At 42.3% G+C, this 23670-nt stretch overlaps 1 protein-coding gene across 1 annotated transcript in view; it reads left to right on the forward strand.

The window, feature by feature from the left end:
• Nucleotides 1-23670, forward strand: part of LOC306714835 (dihydropyridine-sensitive L-type skeletal muscle calcium channel subunit alpha-1-like) — a 138967-nt gene that overhangs the window by 6276 nt on the left and 109021 nt on the right. Inside the window, exons 4-8 of the mRNA XM_079184982.1 lie at nt 938-1080; nt 1345-1497; nt 5317-5522; nt 8237-8340; nt 8498-8643. Coding sequence (XP_079041108.1) covers nt 938-1080; nt 1345-1497; nt 5317-5522; nt 8237-8340; nt 8498-8643 — 752 coding nt within the window. The remainder of the gene's footprint in view (nt 1-937; nt 1081-1344; nt 1498-5316; nt 5523-8236; nt 8341-8497; nt 8644-23670) is intronic.

Here is a 23670-nt window from a genome sequence, read left to right on the forward strand (position 1 = left end):
ACTCAGATGAAACCTATTGTGCTATTTATCATAGACTACTTTGTGTCAACATTTAACAAGGACATTTGTTTTAAAACACTTTAAATATTTTTAATAGTGGCACAAAATAGCGAGACATAAATTGTCTCAATGAATTGTGTGTGTTCAAATGCCTTTTGGACAAAGTCATGGAACCTTATGACAATAACATAACATGAACTACATTGTTCAGAGAGAAAACCTGAACACAGCTGGAGGGTTAACGTTCTCTGTGTCAAGTAGAAACTATGCTCTAAAGATATATTTAGATTATTTTCTCTTTCCTACAAAAACAAATTGGCTATTGAATTATTTCTACACATTATTCAAATCATAATCTGGATAGTTAGATAATAAATGTATAAACAGAGTATAAATTAATGCACGTGCAAATAATTAATAAATGAAATTGATAACCCTGTTGCTGCCAGTAGTAACAAATAGATAGATGCTTTTAAAACAACTCATCTTAAGGGGAAGCACACTTAGGATATTTTATGTTGTGTTTGCCATGTGAGAGGACATAAATCATGGAAAAAAACTAGAGCACCGGCTGTGGTAACTGTAAACTTCATCACTCTGTGCAAATACAAATACTCAGCATGGACACTTTAAGCTGTGAAAGACTGACAGCTGATCCAGTTGTGCCACACTCATCACAAACTGATGTCCCTTCAGATTACACCTGAGAGAAAAGAACATGTCATTTTACTAAAAACACGTTTTCCCCATTCCTTGCCTCTTTTCCTACATCACTCACTCACATCTTCAGCAGGTAGGACATAGATTAGAGGAAAAGATGTGAGTGAGGAAACATGGATGCACCAGGAGAAACACCATTTAATGAACATAATCAGGAAGGATGCCCACTTTGAACGTTCTAAACAATCATCTGATATTTCTATTTTTATCCCTCTAGCTTGTTCACTGTGGTTGTGGATGCCTTTAACCACATCAGTGGAGTGGAGGCTCCAGTGGGAGAAAAAGGTGGTGGCTTTGACATGAAAGCTCTGCGGGCATTCAGAGTCCTGCGACCACTCAGACTGGTCTCTGGAGTCCCCAGTGAGTAACTGGTCTGCTCCTGAATCAGATACTTTGAACCACTGAAATGATATCATTTCATCAAGCCTAACATAATTGTACCATCTTTTTTATTTTATTCTTAGTGTTAGAATTTATATTACTATTAGAAATAAAGGTTTCTGTCAATGTTCTACAGACGTGTGGCACTAATTTCACTCACAGTTATTAAATGTAGATGAATGATTGCTTGCTTGGAGAGAATAATTAAGGAATATTGATTTGTTGTCCTGCTGTCCCCCTAAGGCCTCCAAGTGGTGATGAACTCCATCCTGAAGTCAATGCTGCCTCTTTTTCACATCACCCTACTGGTCCTTTTCATGGTCACCATTTACTCCATTATGGGATTGGAGCTCTTCAAGTGCAAAATGCACAAGACCTGCTACTACACAGGCACAGGTAGAGCATGCAGCACAACAGGGTTATATATGGCTGTAATACAAACAATAATACCATATTTAATGCACCAATCTGATTGCTAGATTGAGGCCAATACTAACCTTATTTAACATATATTGGCAAGATAAAGTCAGAATAAATGTCATTCTGACATGTGGAGTCTTTGCTGTCGTAGCATACAATGGCAACATTACGTTACGTATCACCAATTTAAGTCAGCCATTTTGTTACTCAAATAGTGTTGTTTTACCAGAAGCCCGTTGTCTTCTCTGTTATGTTTGTGTCTGCTCTTTGCTGCTGAAGGGTAATGTTAATGTTGAAAGACATGTCTGATACTAATTCATTACTTCCAACATGTGCCTCACAAGAGCTTCATTTTTATGTTAAACTGAAATGCCCGTACGTAGGCCTACATTCAAAGACTTATTGGTGGCTGTAATTGTTCTTCTTCGCCATACTGGATGCAATAAGATCCCTTCTAAAATCAATTTCAATGTAAGTGATGGGGGACAAAATCCACAGTCCTTTTTCATGTGGGTTTCTACTCCCATCTATACAATTAAATTACTTTTTAAAGGGATCTTTTCACAGTCAGTAAGGACATGTGGAACGATCACATGCAGGTATGTGCAAGTGAGTATTATTTTAAAATAGATTTCCTAAAACGCTTACTCAAAGATATGAAGTCAGTGGTAGGATTTTACTGGGCCATAAGTTCGAAAGTTACTACGGTTCTATGAATCCTGGACGACCACCAGCGGCAGTGCTTAACACTGGATATTGCATTACATTACAGTCATTTAGCTGACGCTTTTATCCAAAGCGACTTACAATTCAGATGTTTGGGGGATGCAATCATAGAGCCCCTCTTTAGGAAAAGGGACGCCAATCTGTGGCTCTCCTGTGTCATTGTCGACCTTAGTATGCTGCCCCGAAATAGCAGCCACGTATACTCCAAGGGTAGAGGGAGACCGGCCCTTATCTAGGAGGGACTGTAGAAACTCAGTACAGCAGGCACGGGGCACACAGGCGGAAGTTCCGGCTGCTGTGTATCCCACTGCAGGCGTGCCAGCGCCATGCAAATGATCAGGGTAGGTTGGGCTGGATTCAGCTGCCCTGACAGGGGAAGGTAGACCTCACGCATTAGGTGTTCCATTTCGGCCAGCCTAGCAGTAAGAGGGGAGCGAGGACACTCTCTTCACTAGGATATTTGCTGCAGATATTGGTGACCCATCAGTTAGCCTGAGCGAGAGCACTCCGCCACCAAAAAACAGTCCTTACAGTGAGAGGGGAGCGAGGGCACTCTCTTCACTAGGACAGTCGCTATAACTAGTGGTGTCCCACCAGTTAGCCTGAGCGAGGACACTCAGCTAACTGTGATAGCCATAATGTTACAAAATCAATGGACACAATCCCAGTATTAGCTTAGTCTAGTTAGTGTCCCACCAGTTAGCCTGAGTGAGGACACTGCAAACTGCGACATCCGTAATGCGTAAAAAGCATCAATGGACACAACATTAATGTTGATTTAGTATAACTAGCATCTTACCAAGTTGGCCTAAGTGAGGACACTCTAACTGTGATAGTCGTAATGCTACAAAATCGATGGACAAAGTCCCAGTATCAGCTTTGTCTAGCTAGCTTCCCACTGAGTTAGCCCGAGCGAGGACGCTCTGTTAACTGTGACAGCCGTAAGGTTACAAAGTCAATGGACACAGTCCCAGTACCAGCTTGGTCTAGCTAGCATCTCACCAAGTTAGCCTGAGCGTAGACACTGCTAACTGTGAAAACTGTCAGATGTCAAATTAAATCTCAATGGACACAATGTCAATGTTGATCTAGTCAAACTAGTCTCTCATCAAGTTAGCCTGAGCGGAACCACTCGCTAATTGTGATAGCTGTAATGTTACAAAATCAGTGTACACAATGCTAATGTCGATCTAGTAGAACGAGCATCTCATCAAGTTAGCCTGAGCGGAACCACACGCTAACTGTGATAGCCGTAATGTTACAAAATCAGTGGACACAATGCTAATGTTGATCTAGTCGAACTAGCATCTCATCAAGTTAGCCTCAGCGAGGACACTGCTAACTGTGATAGCCGTATCTGTGAAGGGCGGGCCGACAGCGTATATTCTACGCTCTCGTTAGCACGCCACTCGATTAGCTAGAGTGGAAGCGCTCTGCCAACCGTGGAAAACGAACAACTGTTATAGAAAACAATGTTAATCGATCTCATCAATTGCTGTCTACACGACTTCGGTGGCCCTTATCAGACTGGTGATGACCGATGATAGGGGCGTCCACCAGTCCGGGCCACTCCCTCCTAAGAGGGACAGCTTGTCGCAGCCTTTGGAGGGCGAGAGATCCCAACTCCGACCGGTGGTCACAAGGCTACGGCGACAAGCTCCAATGTCTTAATTGTAGACACATCTTTGTTTAAGCTTATGCTACCATGGTAGCTAGCCTGCATAGCGAGAAGATGAAAAAGGACTGATCTCAGGATGACACAGGAACTTATAGATGACGGGGGTCATCCGAGGTCACAGGTGACTTTGTTGATATAAATACTCGACCTGCGCAGGCACGAGACAGAAGATATCCAGTGTTAAGCACTGCCTCTGGCGGTCAGTAATGTCAGTTGCTGTCATACATAAAAATAAATATAAATACAGCTGTACATATATGTACATTTACAATGTTTCCCATTAACCTAGACTGTAGCGGGCAGTCAAAGTCTACTTTATGGACCGAATGAACCAAAAATATTTTACAATTCTCAACAGTCTGGCTCTCTCCGTGTGCATTTCCTCTGCAGCAGCTCCGACCGTGTCAGCTTTAGAGCAATGCTAGCACGGATTGTGCTGCTTCCCGGGGCCGTTAGTGCTCGCCCTCTCTCCCTGCAGGGAGTGACGGAGCACTCTGTTCCCACTGCGACTCGGAAACCCAATCAAACAGTCTTGAACACGGACCCCTTCACGTTTATCACTCTTGACTTTCATTCATATTCATACCACCTTTGTGTTTTATCGTTTTAGTTGTTTTCTAGAGCAAAATGTAAAAATTCTGTTACAAGTAAAATCCCTGCATTCAAAATGTTACTTACATAAATAAAACTTAAAAGTATACTCATAATGCAGAAAGGCCCATTTTAAAATGAAATATTTACTGTAAGCCTATATTCACACATATATTTCTATATTTTATATTAAGAATTTGCAAAGTAGCCTGAATACTATTATTTTCAAATAAATGCAGTAAAGTTAAAAGTTAAATATTTTCCTCTTGTAATGAACTAAAATACTAAGAATAAAATGGAAAGTAAAAGTAGTAGTGACAGGTATATATATATATACATATTCTTTTCTTTTTCTTTTTTTCTTAACTTATTCTAGAATTTGTAATCTTATTGATGATTGATTTGTAGCAAGAACAGTTAAAGAAGTCAGTTTAGGTTTGGTTGGTTTACTAATCCAATATAGGGTGTTGTTTGAGAGGTCTGTATTCGTAACCATTAATACCATATGAGGAACTATGTGTGTTAAATGTATTAGACAAGTTAAACTGAGTGTTTGTTTGCCCTCAGGACACAGAACCATATAGTAGAAAATGTGAAAAGATTAATGTGTATAAACATCCGTTCTCATGGTTAAGAAGTAAGCTTCATATTTCCTGCCTTCATACATTTTCATTTGAGCAATAAAGAGCACCTATGTGAGATTTGTACTCTATATTGACAAATGTGGAATTTGGCATTGGTGGAGAAAAAGGGAGACAGGTTCAACCTAACCTTTAACATTACCCTCCTCTGGCCTTCAGATATTATTGCTACAGTGGAGAATGAAAAGCCAGCTCCATGTGCCCAAGCGGGGAATGGTCGTCGTTGTACCATCAATGGTACAGAGTGTCGAACTGGCTGGCCAGGCCCAAACCATGGAATCACCCACTTTGACAACCTAGGCTTCTCCATGCTGACTGTCTACCAGTGTATCACCACACAGGGGTGGACTGATGTCCTCTACTGGGTAAGTTAATAGTCCAGTCTAAAGAAAACTGGTTCACACTCAAAGAACGTTTCTGAAGAACTTCTTATTGAATGACAAGTTTGAATTACATAAAACATTTATTGAAAAATATAAAAATAATATATAAACCAAATGCAATCTGATTTCTCAATAAGTCTCCCTGGTGACACAGGCTGCATATTCAGAGAGCCTTTTTTGGAGCAGAATCATCTCAAAGTTACTTCTCCAGTCAGCAATTATGACCTTTTCCATTCAAGTTTGCTGAAGATCTTTAGTAAAATGGTTATATTCTTGCAATATCATATAGCCTATAGAATTTCAATAAAATACAGCGAAGACACATCTTATTGGAATTGAATATTTCAGTTTCCCATCCAGAATTTAAATGACTATTTGGTCTTAATAACAGTAAAGAGACTATGGGGCATGGGCATCTAAACATTCAAATTACACTTTTTGTATAGCTGGCTGGTTCGCCATGAAAGAGGAAGTTGTTGTAACTACAAGGTACTTTATTCAATCTGCCCCAAACTTGTTTTGCATGATGCTGGTCCAGGCTTGAACACATCTCCATGCCAACATTTTCACAAAGTCATAGCGCCACCTACTGGCACAAGGAAATGACAAGTTTTATACTTTGATGTACTTCGACTAAGAAGTTGCCCAGATTACTCTCAAATATGGTAAGGTAATTTGTAAGACAATGATGATGCTTCATCATGAATATTGTGAGTTGTCGTTAAACGCTGTTGCCGTGGCAACGCGTCATTCGCCATGAAAAATTAAGCTTATTTTTCTGTGGCTTACGATGCTCAACAAGCCTTGGAACTTTGCACAGGTGTCATAGGTGATGGAAATAAATATTTCATATGGCTTTTTGGCTTGACACTTTCAAATTGCCTCGATAGCGCCCCCTACAAATATTCAAAAACGCAGCCCCAGCGCTACGTTTGACCTACATGTATGCAATTTGGTAGGCACGTGTATCATATGAAGACTTAAAAAAAAATGTCTTGCGACCATGCTCTAAAATTAACGGAAAGTCGGCCATTTTGATTTTTGTGTGAATTTTCCCATGCTTTCTTGTCGCTATACTTTAACGAACTCCTCCTAGGGACTTTGTCAGATCCACTTCAAATTTGGTCAGTACAATCTAAAGAACTTTGCAATTACAAGTTACTCAAAGCTTTACGTTTGATGGAATGGCGAAGCCGTGGCATGGCGGCCATTTTAAGTGATTCGCCGTTAAACAACAAGCTGATGTAACTCCACTGGACTTGTTCAAATCTGTTCCACACTTGCCATACTTGATAATAGTCATGGCCTGAGGATGTCTATGAGCCAATTTCCACTTAAAGTCATAGTGCCACCTACTGGCAACAGGAAGACAGCGTTATGTGACACACTGAATTGGATTTACACGATGTGGTCTATACTTGATATAGAGCAACATAATGCATGTTTGCGCGTGTTCTCTAGCGCCACATAGTGGATACAGGAACTGGTGAAATATTTGCACTACATAATTTCCAGTGTCACACAGTCCAAGCATTACAAATACGTCTACCTTGTGGGCTCGCTGTCTGATGGTCGCAGATATTTATGGCCGCTTCTGCCGGCTTCCCACCAGTACCCCCGACGTGCGGGAGGATGCGAGGGCCCGTACATCGCTGCTTGCAGCTTTAATTTTCAATTGAATTAAATAAATAAAAGAAAAAGGTGACAACTTACATGTCTGACAGCAACTCTCTACTGGTTGTCCTATTAGTAAAGGCTTTGTATATAGGATGAGAGCTAATGTAACTGTAACCTTAAGTACAGGATGATCAAAAAGAGATATTACAAATGGACCAATAGCTTACTTCCAAGCAACGCTTGCAGAATGTTTGGCTCCGGTGAAGAGGCCGTCATTCGTTCGTAGCTCACGTAACTTAACCGATCATTTTAACACACGTGATGTTATAAGGTCGCTTATTTTGTTTTAACATTTGCATCGATGATATTCGATTGAGTTAAATCCCATCGGCACACAATGCATCTCGGGATATGCTGGGCCGCGAAGGATATATCAGTTGTGTCCTCCAAATCTGGGAGCAGAAGGCTGCATTCGTCGGCTGCATTTGAAGGAGTCTTCGAAAACATGCGAAATGGGACGGCCTAGTCGCAGCCGCTGTGACGTAACCGGTCTACAAATACAGCCTCCAAAGGATGCAGCCCCTGAATCGAGACACACCTACTGTACTACATGGAAGTCTCAGAAATTATCTGAATTGAGACAAAGCAGTAGTCTTGTTCGTCCGTAAAGTTGTAATCGAATAAAAAGAAAAGAATGGTCAAAATTAATCCAGCAAAGGTTATCCTTGCTTTTAGTAGCCTAGTATGTGTCAAGCTCCAAAGATGCTAGATTCTACATTTCCACAGGGTAACACAATAGTATTTTCTGTAATGCCTGATGCATTCCCATGTTTTACCAACTCCACATTTCTGAGCTAACACTAATGACATCATAATGACAAGCAGTTTTCGACTTTCCATGGTAATTGGCTAGCAGAGTGGTATGCTTGGCAAAACATGTCCCAGATCTTATATGTATGCACACTGATTAAACTAATATTGACATACTGCAAAAACAGTTTTCTTTTAATTGCTGGTTATTACCAAATTTAAGTTACACTTTCTTTGATAAAGATAGAAAAGTGTGCTTTGTCATACAGGTCAATGATGCTATAGGAATGGAATGGCCATGGATCTATTTTACCACACTCATTCTGGTTGGCTCCTTCTTCGTGCTAAACCTCGTTCTGGGAGTGCTCAGTGGGTAAGAATACCCCAAACCTAACTACTTCCCTTCAGTTCATTTATTTTACATAATCATGATTTACTCTTTAAGCTGTTCATTTAAGACTGTCATTTCTTCACACTGCTCAGTGTGTTCTGTCTCTTTAGTTTATATTGTTTGTCTTGTTTCCAACTAGTGAGTTCACAAAAGAGCGAGAGAAGGCCAAGTCCCGAGGAGAGTTTCAGAAGCTGAGGGAAACTCAGCAGCTGGATGAGGACCTCAAGGGCTATATGGAGTGGATAACTCAGGCTGAGGTCATGGACAATGACCAAGAGGCACAGGGTAAGACACAAGGCACAGAATACAATACCGGTTGAACATAATAGAACAAATTATACAGTATATAATATGCCAAGGAAATGCCTGGAATTTTCTTTTGCAGCTGTCAGAAACATATTACTAGCATTCAACATATTGTGGGGGCCTGAATGTTTACACACGAGGAGACTAGGCTGCTCGGAGCGCTCCACTGAATTTTCTTTTCTCAGCGGAGATGCTCAGAAATCTACAAATACTGGGTTTCAATCAAAAGGTATTTAATCTTACTGAGGCTAAACAATTTGCAAAGTGAATTATACTATCAATAGAAATATGATCTGCGGAAAAGAGTTCAAGACGTCCCCACCAGCAAGCTTATGACCTCCAGGTAAAGATGCGACGAACTGGTCGATTTCCTCCTCTGCATCTTTCTTTATACTTCAAAGAGTCATAAAGTTTCTCAAAGTGTTGCAATTGGCTCAAATCCAGCTGGCCCCTCCTCCTGGGTACCCTCAGCTGACCGCCCTCACGTGACCAACTGGCGTGTGATCAGATGATCCTTCTGCGCGTTCCTGCTTCGCTGGACACTTCCTGTGTTGTGTCACTGCACGGCTCGTCTCCTCATGGTCATAGTGGTCCCTGTAATGCCCGTCTCAAAATCCCTATCTTTCCCTCTTGACTATCCTTTACAGTTTAATACATATTTAATATACTCAATTATTGTCTTTTATGGTTCAACACTTCTGTAGTGAACATACTGTAAACACTAACATTTGGCAAGCACAAAGTGGCATTTCCACGTGCTTCTAATTAACATTTTACTATCCACCACTAGTTGGTGCTATAAATCATACTAACAAACACTTCTAATTTTAATTCCTCACAATATGCATACACGCAGTAGATTAACGTTGCTGTAAATATAATTTTTTTGTAGTGCCACTCTGGTTGACATTCACTAGATGGCAATTTTCCCTTTTTTCTTTCAACTGCAGCAATATTCTTCAGTGCAGTTCTGACCCAAATATATTTTAGTGCTAACATTCACTGAAAATATACTTCCTCTGCCTTTTATCCACTGTGTCTATATGTGGTCAGGAAATAAATGGGTAGTACTCACTAAGTAACTTAATCAGTTGGAGACCGGGGTCCCGAGCCAAATTGATTAGACAAGCTGCAGTCGGTGAAAAAACAGTTTTTGTGTAGTTAGGTCTTGGTGTTGATGGCCCACGTTTCAAATGGTTTGTGTCCGGGGTGTAAGGGGTAGACCATAATCTTTCCAGCTCGCTTCAGGACCCTGGAGGGATACAAGGTTTGTAGTACTGGAGGGATGGCAGATAGCTGCCAACAACTTTCTCAGAGGAGCAAATTATATTAAGTCTGCCCTAGTCCTTGGCAGTAGCAGCAGTGTACCAGATGGTGATGGAGGAGGTGAAGTTGGACAGTGATTGACTTTGACAAGTTTAGCTACTTCAGCTACTTCAGCTTCTGCACTTCAGAAAGTATAATCTCTGCTGTGCATTCTTCGTAAGGGAGCTGATGTTCAGCTCCTAGTTGAGGTCCTGGGTGATGGTGCCATGGAATCAGAAGGAATGGGTGATGGAGGCGGGTGGGACTGGGCTGTTTCTGAAATCCATAAGCATCTCCACTGTCTTAAAAGCATTGAGCTCCAAGTAGTTTTGTTTGCACCAGGTCACCGAATGGTCAATCTCCCACCTGTAGGTGGACTCATCTTTATCACAGATGAGTCATTTTATGCGTTGTTGCTCCAAAATAGGGGGGAAGAGGTTAAAATAAAAACATGGATATATGAACCTGTGTATTATTTGAAAAGCTTAGTATTGAATCCACAAGAACAAGGTATGTTTATACATGGCACTAGGCCCAGTTTAATATATAAACCAATTTTATACAATATATATAGTAGGGGGTCACTGCTCCATCTCTCTATCAGTTTGGGGGTCCTTGGCCTGAAAAATGTTGATGACCCCTGTTCTAAAGTATATAAAATAAGTATTTTTTGTTCTGTTTACAAGTTGCCATTATTCCAGTTGGTTACAAACATCTGCTTACTGGTTTTGGAAAGTCTGCTTTTTAATTTTTACGATTTAGGACAGCACATCTTTTATAGTTTGTGATTAGAAATGTACTTATTATACGGTGTATAAATATACAGTATATGAAATGCTGTGAATAAAAATGAAGACAAACTGTTATGCCATACTGTCGTTGGAGCATTACTCTTGAAAAGAAGTGTTCGAAGAGACCTTTGAATTATGTAATTTGACCTGGGATTTGACATTTTTCTACAATTTAAAATCTATTTTGAAAATGGTCTGACTATACAAATTAGTATCCTGAGCAAAAAACTATCAAACACATGAATAAAACTCCTTACCACAACATATTTAGAAAATAAATAAACTCCTGAAACAAATCTAAAAATCTAGTGGTGTTTCTAGTGGTGCTTGTGCAGCCTGAAAGTCATTCAGGGCCCTCCTTGTGGCAGAAATGGATGGCTTATCATCCAGCTCCTTTGTGGTTCATCTACTTGTTCCAGGCTGTGCAGAATCCTTTTCTTCCTCACATGCCTGGCCACAAGTAGCTGCCCCAGTTCCAGAGGATAATGAGCCACTACCATTGGGGGCCACGTCAGCCCCAGGGTCATGTTTTCCCCCAACAAATGAGTCCATTAGGCGTGTAGACACACTAAAAACACTGGAAATGGATGCATTACGTCACAGTCACTGATGCTTATATTTTCCTTTTAATTTGTTAAACTTTTGGAGACCTTTGTGGCGAGGGTCCCTTCAGTCCCATCATCTTTATAATTTCTCTGTAAAGTACAACAAAACATGTCAATTTATGGCAACCCTAGTATAATCCCAGACACATAATAGTTATGTTACATTTGAAAAAAAGGGCACCTGTTAATGTGGCCGACAGATGATCGCCTGTGGAACTATTATTCAAAGTCTATGTTGTTGTTTTTTTATTTCTTTTTCTTTTTTAGACAATACATTAAAAGAACAACAAGAGTATGACAACAGTGAATACAACTAACATAATGTAGCCAGTATGGGAGAATGGAATGAATATTTAGTGTACGTGTGAGCTATGTGAAAGGATAGGAAAGAAAATAAGAAAGTAAATAAATCAAACAGCAAATACCATACATTACAGAATAACAGCATCAATAAACATGTGTAACAATAAACCCGACCAGGGCACCGTTAGGGAGCTCCAGAACTGGGAAGTCTGTACGTCATGAGCAATGTTTATTCTCATATACCATTCAATTCAGGAAAGTCTCACATGCAAAGTGAGGGGAAGAGCATGGAAAGTGTGGTGATTTACAATAAGCTACATACATAATAATAATTACATCACACACATAGCTGTTATGGTGTGGTGTGTTCACGGACCCAAATGCAGATACAGGACAGCAGAGTTCTTTCTCAAACCAGGTTTTGTTCACAGGCCGGGAAAAAAAGGAAACAACAAAGTCCAAGTTCTGAAGTAGACAGGCACCCACAGGTGCGTGAAGTCACTTCTCTCTCTCTCTCCTCCGAATCCGGGAGAGAGCTCCGCTATCCCTCGAAGCGGCGAAACCGGCAGCAAAACAGTCACGTCAAAGCGGAGACGCATCCACTCGCATCCAAGCCGGAAAGTGGCTCCGCTGCGTCCGTGGCTGGCAGACAGGCAGGCAGGCTGGATCGATTGTGTGACACCCGAGGCTCGACACAGGATCGTCAAGAATTCACAGCTGATCTCTGAGGAACGAACTGGAAGGCTTCTTCGCACAGGTGAGACCCGAGGCTCGACACTGGACGGCAGGTAAGTCGAAAACAAACGGGTAGTTAGAACCGGAAACTCACAAGGTGAAAGGCGGACTACTCACGGGTCGGAATACCAGGTAGGTAAACGGACGGACTGACAGCTGGGACGAGAATGACCGGAGTATTTATGTCGGCTGGAGATGATCACGGGAGATGAGGCACATCTGTGCCTACGGAGAGAGGCGCGGCAGTGGGCGGGACTCGGAGAACACTACTGAGAAACACACCAGGGTTAGACATAAATCCTCACAGTACCCCCCCCCCCCCCCCCCCCCCCCTCAACGGGAGCCTCCCGGCGAACCGCCAGGCTTATCGGGGTGCAGGCGATAGTATGTGCGGAGTAGCTCCGGATACGGGTATGTCCCTGGTGGAAAGCCAGACCTGTTGGCCGGGGAGATAGGTGGGGGCAGGTGTGCGGCGGCAGTCAGCCAGACGCTTATTTTGTTCGGAGGACCGAAGTAGGGCGGCACGAGTCTCTCTCCAGACTCTCTTGCTCTGGACAGACGGGACGGAAATCTTGGCCTCTTGGCTGGGTAGAAGGTGAGGTTGGTAGCCAATGGAGGCCTCAAAGCGTGAGAGACCCGTTGCTGTGGAGGTATGGCTGTTGTGTGCGTACTCTATCCAGGCCAGGCGACGACTCCAGGAGGACGTATTTGCCGCCGTTACACATCGGAGCATGGCTTCTAGCTCCTGGTTAAGCCTCTCGGTCTGTCCATTGGTTTGGGGATGAAAGCCGGAGGAGAAGCTAGCGGTGGCAGAACGCCTTCCAGACTTGGGAGGAGAACTGGGGACCCCGATCAGAAACAATGTCCACAGGGATGCAGTGGAGCCTAAAAACATGTTGGACCAACAAGTCCGCGGTCTCGCGGCCAGACGGGAGCTTGGGAAGGGGAATAAAGTGAGTCGCCTTAGATAAAGGGTCCACGATGGTCAGGATGACCGTATTGTTCTCGGAGGGGGGAAATCCAGTGACAAAGTCCAAAGCCATATGCGACCAAGGCCTGTGGCGAACAGGCAGAGGTCGTAATAGTCTGACAGGGGGTCTGTGTGAGGCCTTGTTACGTGCACAGGTGGTACAGGCTAGGACGTAAGCTTGAGTGTCATTGTCCAGAGATAGCCACCAGAAGGAGCGCCGGAGCCAGTTAATAGTACGTCTTATCCCAGGGTGGCCGGAGAGTTGGGAGTCATGGGCCCATTGTAAGACACGGGAACGGACGGAAAGGGGAACAAACAGGCGCCCAGGAGGGCCACCTCCTGGGTCCGGCTGGGTCTGCTGAGCCTCCTGTACTGCAGACTCTATCTCCCAGGTAAGGACTCCTAGGACACAGGCGGGTGGAACAATCGTGTCTAGAGTTGGGTCTACCTTGTCCAGGGAAAACTGACGAGAGAGGACGTCGGGCTTGACGTTCTTACTTCCTGGGCAGTAGGTGATAGTGAAGTTGAAACGGGAAAAAAACAGCCCAACGGGCTTTGTGGAAGTTCAGTCGCCGGGCAGAATGGATGTATTCGAGATTTCAGTGGTCGGTCCACACAATGAACGGATGGACTGACCACTCCAACCAATGTCTCCATTCCTCCAGAGCCAGCTTGACGGCCAGTAACTCCCGGTTGCCCACATCATATTTCCGCTCGGCCGGGGAAAGGAGGTGGGAGAAAAAAGCGCACGTGCAGAGCTTAGTCAGTGGTTGAGCGTTGTGATAGCACTGCTCCTACTCCGGTGTCGGAGGCGTCCACCTTGACCACGAACTGGCGGCTCTCGTCTGGCTGGACAAGGATGGGGGCTGAAGTGAATAGTTCCTTGAGGGGGTTAATCGCCCGGTTGGCCTCGGGGGACCAGGAAAAATCTACCTTAGAGGAGGTGAGTCTGGTTAGGGGTGACGCCGTCTGGCTGTAGTTCCGAATGAACCGGTGGTAGAAGTTTGCAAACCCAAGGAACTGCTCGAGCTTCTTCCGGTTAGAGGGAACCGGCCACTCGGAGACCGCTTTAACCTTTACCAGGTCCTTGCGAATCTGACCCTCCTCAATGATGAAAAGGTGACATGAAATTCACATTTCGCGGCCTTGATGAAGAGTTGGTTCTCTAGTAAGCGCTGAAGGACCTGACGGACATGGTGGCAATGTTCCTGAAGGTTTCACAACTGGATGGGTTCATCCCGATCCTCAGGAGGTGAGGCCGGAGAGGGCGAGTGCTGGTGGCCTGGGCTGCGGCGGCGAGGTGGAACTGGAGACCTGCGACCGGAAGTGGTTATGGGCTGACGAACCGGTGCCGAGAACCTGTAGTTCCGCTCTCTCCGCCGTTCCCGCAGCCGAGTATCCAGTCGGATGGTGAGAGCAATCGGTTCCTCTAGTGTCTTGGCCTCCTCCAGAACAGCAAGCTCGTGCTTTAATGCTTTTGAAAGGCTACTGAGATAAACCCCCTTCAGCGCCCTCTCCTCCCAACTCTGCGGCCAGGATACGAAAGTCAATTGAATGTTCAGCGGCGGTAGACGGAGGCGGAGGAGATGTTGAACAGCGTCCTGAGAGTACATGGGATGGACGAAAGTTCTCTTAAACGCCTCCAAGAATTGTCCAAAAGAAACTGTGTCCAACAGGTTTTGGGTGAACCAGGCCTGGGCCCAGTCGAGAGCACGACCATGTAACAACCCGGTCAGATAGGCAATCTTAGAACTGTCTGATGCATACGTGCAGGGCTGTTGGTTGAACACCAACGTCTTCTAGAGTAGGAAACCTCTACATCCCCTCATGTCTCCGTGGAAAGGTTCAGGAGACGGAACGAACAACTCACGGATCGGTTGCGTGGTCCTCGCCGTCTGTTCTTCGGAGGAGGGGCGAGGTTGTGAGAGTCCCTGCACAATGCTGCCGATCTCAGACACTTGCGATCCGATGGCTTGCTGTGATCCCCGTAGATCGTGCAGCAGGTGGCTTTCCTGTCCCAGAAGAACTCCTTGGTTTATTATCGCCACCTGCAGGGGATCTGCAGGAGTAGATCTTGCTGCAGCTGCTGGGTCCATAATCTTGATCAGTCCGTTCTGTTATGGTGTGTTCACAGACCCAAATGCAGATACAGGACAGCAGAGTCCCTTCTCAAACCAGGTTTTGTTCACAGGCCGGGAAAAAAAGGAAACAACAAAGTCCAAGTTCTGAAGTAGACAGGCACCCACAGGTGCGTAAAGTCACTTCTCTCTCTCTCTCCTCCGAATCCGGGAGAGAGCTCCGCTATCCCTCGAAGCGGCGAAACCGGCAGCAAAACAGTCACGTCAAAGCGGAGACGCATCCACTCGCTCCGCTCGGTTCCAAGCCGGAAAATGGCTCCGCTGCGTCCGCGGCTGGCTGGCAGGCAGGCAGGCTGGATCAACTGTGTGACACCCGAGGCTCGACACAGGATCGTCAAGACTTCACAGCTGATCTCCGAGGAACGAACTGGAAGGCTTCTTCGCACAGGTGAGACCCGAGGCTCGACACTGGACGGCAGGTAAGTCGAAAACAAACGGGTGGTTAGCACCGGAACCTCACAAGGTGAAAGGCGGACTACTCACGGGTCGGAATACAAGGTAGGTAAACGGACGGACTGTCAGCTGGGACGAGAATGACCGGAGTATTTATGTCGGCTGGAGATGATCACGGGAGATGAGGCACAGCTATGCCTACAGAGAGAGGCGCGGCAGTGGGCGGGACTCGGAGGAGAACACTACTGAGGGAAACACACCAGGGTTAGACATAAATCCTCATAATAGCACACACATAGTAGGTACGTGGACAATGGTGAATTGCATTGTTTTTTATTAGTGCTGGGCAAGGATTACAATTTTTAATCGCGATTAATGGCATGATTTTTCTGCCATTAATCGCGATTAATCACATTATTATACACAAAGTTCAATAATGAATTCAAAAGTAGTGTACTGGGCAATTTTATTTTAAAAGTACTGCTATATGAACAAAAGTGCAATAAGATTTGGTTTGCAAACACTTTAAACAAATAAGGTTCAACAGCAGTATTCCCTTTACACAGTAGCAGTTATAATACAGGTATAATCATTCTGATAGATATTCAGCCGGTGTTCACAACTTTATCTTCATGTGTAATACACCTTGAAAACTGCAAAAATGTCTTCGTCATGTTTTTTCTTCGTTTTTTATGTTTATTAAATTCTCAGTAGCGATAACTAAATGATATGCTTATTACACATATTCCAAACAAAACAACTTTAAAAACTCTAAACAAATAATTGAAATTAATCATTTCTTTTTTGGGGTATTTTAGTCAGACACATATGCAATGCATATTACCGAGTAATATGTGTGGTATTTGTTATAAATGTACGTTGGTACATAGAGGATGATAAGAAGCAGTACATGGAGGTACTTAGGACCCAGGGGAATGGAGGTGAAGCATGGTACCTTGAGGGAGTCTGTACCATGGCAGTCACGTGCATGTGGAAGTTATGCTAATAAAGAGTTGCAGTTAAGAGCAGTTTGTTCTCACTTGCTTATGTTTATTTAAAAACGCGACAATATGTATTTTGATATAGTCACGATCCTGTAACAACGTGCGTGCGCGTGTGCGTGCGAGACAGGAGAGACCGACAGTTCCGGACCGGGCGTGTCACCCGGTGGGGGGGAGAGCGGCAGCAGAAGGAAGTGACGCCACACAAACACAGCTGTTCAACGCTCGCTGCCGGTTCTTGTGATAAAAATGTCTGCTTAATAAATTTTAAAAAACTGCGTTAACGCGCGATAAAATAATTGTCGGCGTTAATTAATGAATGCGTTATCGCGATAATAACGCGTTAACTTGCCCAACCCTATTTTTTATACAATGCAAACACAGCGTTGTCAAAACAAAATGTTTCCAAAATGGCATCCTAAAGTGCAGGATTGTTCCTTCATTGGCGTACTGGGAGTTTATTATCTTTATTTGTCAGACATTGCACAATCACCATTGGTACGTGTAGGCTCTCTCTGCAACAAGAGAAATCAACTTTCTCGATCAGTATAAAATGCACTGGGGAATTTATTTCTTCAGTGGGGAAAATGTACCATCAGCACTGATTAGACAGACACAAAAAAGTTGCAAATACAACTTAAATTGTTGAAGAGGAAGGCAAGATCTGGTTTGGAGTTTGCCATATTTACAGCAGTGGCGGGCCGTGCATTTTATACCTGGGCCTTCAGTGCTGTCCTGCAGCTGAAACACCACCTAATAATCTCATTATGACGCGCAAGCTACGGTTATTTGTTTCTTGGGGTGTAACAATACACGTATTCGTATTAAACCGTTCGGTACAAGGCTTACGATCCGAACAATATGTTTGAATAATAATTATTATTATTATACACAATGACAACAACAAACTCACAAGAACCAGTCACATATATTTATATGACAACAAAGCATGACAAATCCAGCAGACCTGCAGCGGAACACGCATTCTGCTACACACTCGAGGGCCATTCAGATATTAGATGTAAATAAACAAACAGTTGACTTACCAAAATGTCTTCTATATCTTTCAATTTGAACTCTTACTACTCCGACTAAGCTCTGCTGGCTACTTTAAGTTTTGTTTCACAATAGTCACGTGCTCGCCCACTGACCAATCACAGCACACGCTGCACCTCACTGCAGTGCTGCACCTTAAAACTGAGCTGCCCGTTAATGCTGACGTACTTGTAGGCCAGCTAGCAGCTCTGGCACGTCAAAGAATACGCCCAACATGTCAAACTAAAGATGTGATTGGTTGAACACTATGACAATCAACAATACACTGAAAAAAATGTTGTGTTAGATTTACTTAATTATTTTTAGGTAAGTGGTTGCGCGAAATAAATGTATCTAAATCCAGATATATATTTTAAGTTGACTTTACTTAATTTATATTCATAATTTTACCTCAACTATTTTGAGTAAAGTTTACTCCCTATGTTCATGTTCAGTATACTAAAATGTATTATGTAACCTCAATTACTATTTACCTTTTTTGTTTTAGTAGATTCAGATCAATTTAATGGTTTAATTTCTACAAACTAAAATTAAGTTTGATTTAGTTAAACATTTTTAGCTATTACTAGTATCTTAACTTTCCATACATTCCATGTTTACACAAATGAAGCAAACAAAATACTAACTTTTTACAACTTTATTATCTTCATTACCAGCAACATAAATAAGTACATTTACTCAAGTATTGTACTTACATAAAAAGATAAGGTACTTGTACTTTACATGAGTATTTCTATGTTCTGCTATACTTTCCATTTCTCCTCCCATACATCTCAGAGGTAAATATTTGTCTGAAAGCTTTAGTTTTTTTTCAGATGAAAAGAAACTAAAGTTCTATACTTTTGATAGTGCAGTAAATGTAAAAGTACATTTTGATGAGAATACTTGCTGACAACACTTTTACTTAAGACTTTGAATGCAGGACATTTACTTATACCAGTGCCATTGCTAACAAAAAAACCCCAATGCACCAGTACCAGCTTCCAGACAGCGAACACGTACATCCAAAGGATGCATTGAGTGAATATAATACCCAATGTCTCACAAAAACAAGCCCATACGTCCAGGGTTCACACTAGTGTTAATACAACAGTCCAACACATGTTTTTCAGCATGCAACATCTTCTTAAGCTGCATTTCACATTATAGTAAATGTTCTCCGTCACCTCCAAATCAGAAATAATAATGCAGCTTAATTAACAGAGTTCACATGAACGGCTGAAGAAATCCACCAGTCCAGCACCGACTTTGGTCAAAGTACTTTGAGGGAAAGCAAGAGCACTTTCTAAATGAATTCACGTGTTCAGGTGACTCCTGGCCTCATTGTAAGGAGCTCGGGCTCTGATCCAATGTTGTCCAGAATAATTACTCCTTCAGCATTAATGTCACTGTCATCATAACGTCCAGCTTCTCCACCCTCTTTTGATGACATGTATGCACATGGTGGATATCTTCAGGTCTCTCAGGATGTCGTCTCCTTGATGTCCTGTATACTGAAAGAGAATATGAGAAAAAAGAAAAAAGTGTTTAAGTTATATATTTAATTACATACAGACAACAGTCGAGTATGAGGTTAAATCAGCATTGTTTTTATTACTCAAAATCACAGACATTTTCTACACCTATTCAACAGGTGTGAACTGAGTTCTTTGTGCTATCGCAATGACTTGTTGTAACTATTAGGGATATTAGGATCTTAAAACATTTTCTGTAATACAAAACAGTACATGTGACTGGTTACATTGACTTACCATATACTTTAGAATGAGATGCCCATCATCTTCCTCAAGTTGGATGCCTGGAGGATGGCAGCCCTTTAAGATTGAAAGCACTTGTCGCCTGAAGAAAACAATTACAGTTGTTGAAATATCCCTCAAAACATCAATAGTTACAAAAAATGTCTAGAATATATATAGGACCTATAGTGACCTTAAAAAATACACTGACTTCATTATACATTCTCTTAATGGAATAATTAATTATCTTAGTTCTGCGTACATGACCCTACTACTTTTACTTATAGTTATTCTCATAAAGCACAACCTGGTGATTACTTTCACTTTACTGAAGCTTCTGGCGAACTCAGACTTAAGACTTGCACAAAGTGAGCTGCTGCTGTTGCTCTGTCTGCCACTCAGCGTCATTGAGTTGACTGACCGGCAGCTTGCTGCTGCAACATAACGTTAACGGCAGCTTGCTGCAGCAATATAACGTTAACGTTACCGGGAGCTTGCTGCTGCAATATAACGTTAACGTTACCGGCAGCTTGCTGCAGCAATGTAACGTTAGCGTTACCGCCAGCTTGCTGCAGCAATGTAACGTTAATGTTACCGGCAGCTTGCTGCAGCAATATAACGTTAACGTTACCGGCAGCTTGCTGCAGCAATATAACGTTAACGTTACCGTGTCATGGCTGCAACGGTAACATTAACCCCATGCTGTCTGAGAGCATCTTCAACACCATTTACGAACGTGATTTCACAGTTCGCTTTGTCTAATTCTACCATACTGAAAATATTTAAAAACATACTTGCAACTAGTCAGGAATATAACGTTACAGTTGGCAATCAGCATGGCTCCTTAAATAGTCCATTAACATTTGCATGCATGTTTGTGAAGTCCACAAGCTACTAAAACAGTCTAAAAGCTACTACAATTGAATTCACCTAGCGTTACACTTGAGAGCAATATCATGTTAGCTTAACGTTAACATACATATCACCTTCACATTATGTTACGACAAAACTAAGCTAGCTGTTGAAACGTTAGCTAAAGTAGCAACTAAGCTAACGTTAGCCGTTGTAACGTTAGCTAAAGTAGCAAACACAATTGATAGTGTCAGCTAAATGATTTTTTCTATCAAACACTGTTTTAAAGTGTAAAGAAAACTCTGTTTTAGAACAAATATAACAAACATATGGCTATCAATTGCTTACTTACCGAAAACAGACCTGTGGACAGACGGCAGTGCGGGAGCTTCTAACGGAAATCCCCCAGAGTGAAAAAAATCCCGCCTTCAGAATTTGAATTTCTTGCAGTCTGCCCATGCGCAGACAGGAAAGCGTGTGGAAATTAAATTGTACATATTTTTTTCTCATTACTTTTACCCGAATGGAATTAACTCATTTTAAACGAGCGCAGAACATTTTGAGATCAATAAAAAAATATAAGCAGGATTCAATTACACATTAAAATCGATGAAATAAACTAGATTAAGACATGTAACATTTACAAGGGGGCCGAATCATTTTTTTCAGTGTATTGTCCCCATTCACTTGCTACTAACATATGTCCCCCTGGGGATGAATAAAGTATACATCTATCTATCCATCTATCTTAAACTGCACATGGATTTACTTGTGAGTCTGCAGCCCTGGGGCCTCTCTTCTTACCTAGAGACACAGAGGTGAAATCTGATTGGATAAAAGCTCTACTTAAAACCTCTTAAACCCTAGGCCTATTTTGAGACCTCTGCTCGAAAATGTCATACTCAAACTCTAGAGAGTGTAAATCTCTAATTACAAGGTCTATTTGAATAATTTAAATGGCAAAATAACACAAATAAATGTGAGCTTTGTTAATATGTGTACATATTGTATATGTTACTGGTAAATGCTGAAACGAATGTTACACACAGCTCAAATTGAAATTTTCAGGTTTGCCTTTTTTTTTCTGTGCCTAAAAAGCACTTTTATTGATTTGAAATGATGCACACGCAGGCCTAAACTCTCCCAAATCATATCACAACATGTCAGCAGTCTTTTTAAAAAAAAAAAATGGGCTTTGATAGAGTGAAGTATGCCTGAGAAATCAATGCCGGTGTACAGGTCAGCTGAGGTCAGCCAACGTCAATTCAGATTTTGGAAGGAGCATATATCGCTGTCTTATTGTACTTTTAAATACTATATATTTCACTTCTTTTATCACTAATAGTGTTCAATCTATCTAATACAGACGTTTGGCATCATTTTGAGAGCCTGGGCCATATAAAAACGTATCCAAAAAAATATGGCTCATTGTCGTCAGAAAACCTAACACAGCCTGTGATCGGCCGATTTGCGCAATTCCCACAGATATGAACCCGGCAGAGTCTGGGCAGTGTAGTCATTTGTTCTTTGAGTTGTTTAAAGAATTTTAAGCCAATAAAATAATCAAACTGTTATCCGACCCCATGGGTCAAACCCATTGGCCAAAACTGAAATTATTACTCATTCGTCATAGAAGCTCGTCAGAGACTCAGTTTTTTTCACACACTAGGAGAGAGAGTGCTGTGAAATGGCGGCACGGATACATTTTTTTTTTTCTTCGATTTTCATCCAGGAAACATCTAAAAGGTACGGAGCGTTTCAATGTTTATGATGATGGGCTGAGTTGATATCTGTGGCAGATCAATAGTAACTTTATAATGGTTTAAAGTAGAACAATTTGGAGGCGATAGTTCGATGCAGTTTGTTCTCCTAGTGCTCCTGAATATGAAGTGTGTGTGTGAAAGTGCCGTAGATCACGGCTGGGATCGATAACGGTGAACATTGCTCGCCTTCTCCTGGTGAGAAATAGGTGAAATTGTGGTAGTACTTTACTTAAAATAGGTTACATGGTCCATTTGATCAGAATCTCTTCGTCATTTTAAATATTTTAAAATATCATTTCATTTGTTCTCAGAAGTGATTTGTACTACATGTGTACACTCTTCGCCCCCCCCCCCCCCTCTAGCCTAATTGGGGGGCTCTCGGGTGCAAGAGGTTTTAAGCTGCACTGGAAGCAGAGCAACTGAGGAAGACAGTAGCTGTGCAATGACAAAATAAGATAATGGGAAAAATATTTTTATAACTTACAATACATGTAGTGTATTTAAGAAAAAATATTAAATTATAAAATAGCTATAACTTTGTGATTATGTTTAGGCCAGCAGAGAAGGCTTTGCAGGCCCTGACGGCCCACCACTTGTATACAGCAGAGGTCCCCAACCTTTTTTGCACCACGGACCGGCTTCATGTAAGACAATATTTTCACGGACCGGTCTTCAACGTGTGGTGGAAAAACACCACGAAATAAAATGATACAAAACAAATGAAACATGAAAACAAATATAAAAATGCTTAAATAAATACAACTCACAATATCACTGAATCAGTGGAGCCCTGAGCTTGATTCTCTGCAACGAGACGGTCCCATCTGGGGGTGATGGGAGACAATGACAACCGAAGTGTGTTCCTTATATCCAGCCTACTTCGTAATTTAGTTTTGATTGCCGTCACTACAGAACATCCTGCTTCACAAAAATAAGATGTGTGAAATGGAAGCAGGGTTTTCAGTGCTTTAGTGGCGATCTCAGGATATTCAGCCTTTATTTTAATCCAAAACACCAGCAGAGTTGTTGTCTCAAACATACTTTTAAGGCCACCGTCATTTACAATCTCCAGAAGCTGATCTTCATCTGTCGCCACATATTCTGCAGAGTGGGCTTGGCGCGTGAGAATTACTCCTGATATTGTCTGTTAAATGAAGCTTTCATTTTCTTGGAAGTTGTAGGCTCTTCTTCTGTCTCCTTAGTGGCCGTTTCCCCTTTGCAAAGAAGCTCTCCAAAAGTTTTTTATTCATTTTCGCTAGTTTGCGGGCTTAATTTTTGAGGTAACGGATCACGTGATCGAGACAAGCGTCTTGACATGTGTCAAGAGGCACAGACAGATGAAATTGCAAGAGAATCCG

This window comes from Pholis gunnellus (genome assembly GCF_910591455.1).
Source record: "Pholis gunnellus genome assembly, chromosome: 3".
Classification (NCBI taxonomy): domain Eukaryota; kingdom Metazoa; phylum Chordata; class Actinopteri; order Perciformes; family Pholidae; genus Pholis; species Pholis gunnellus.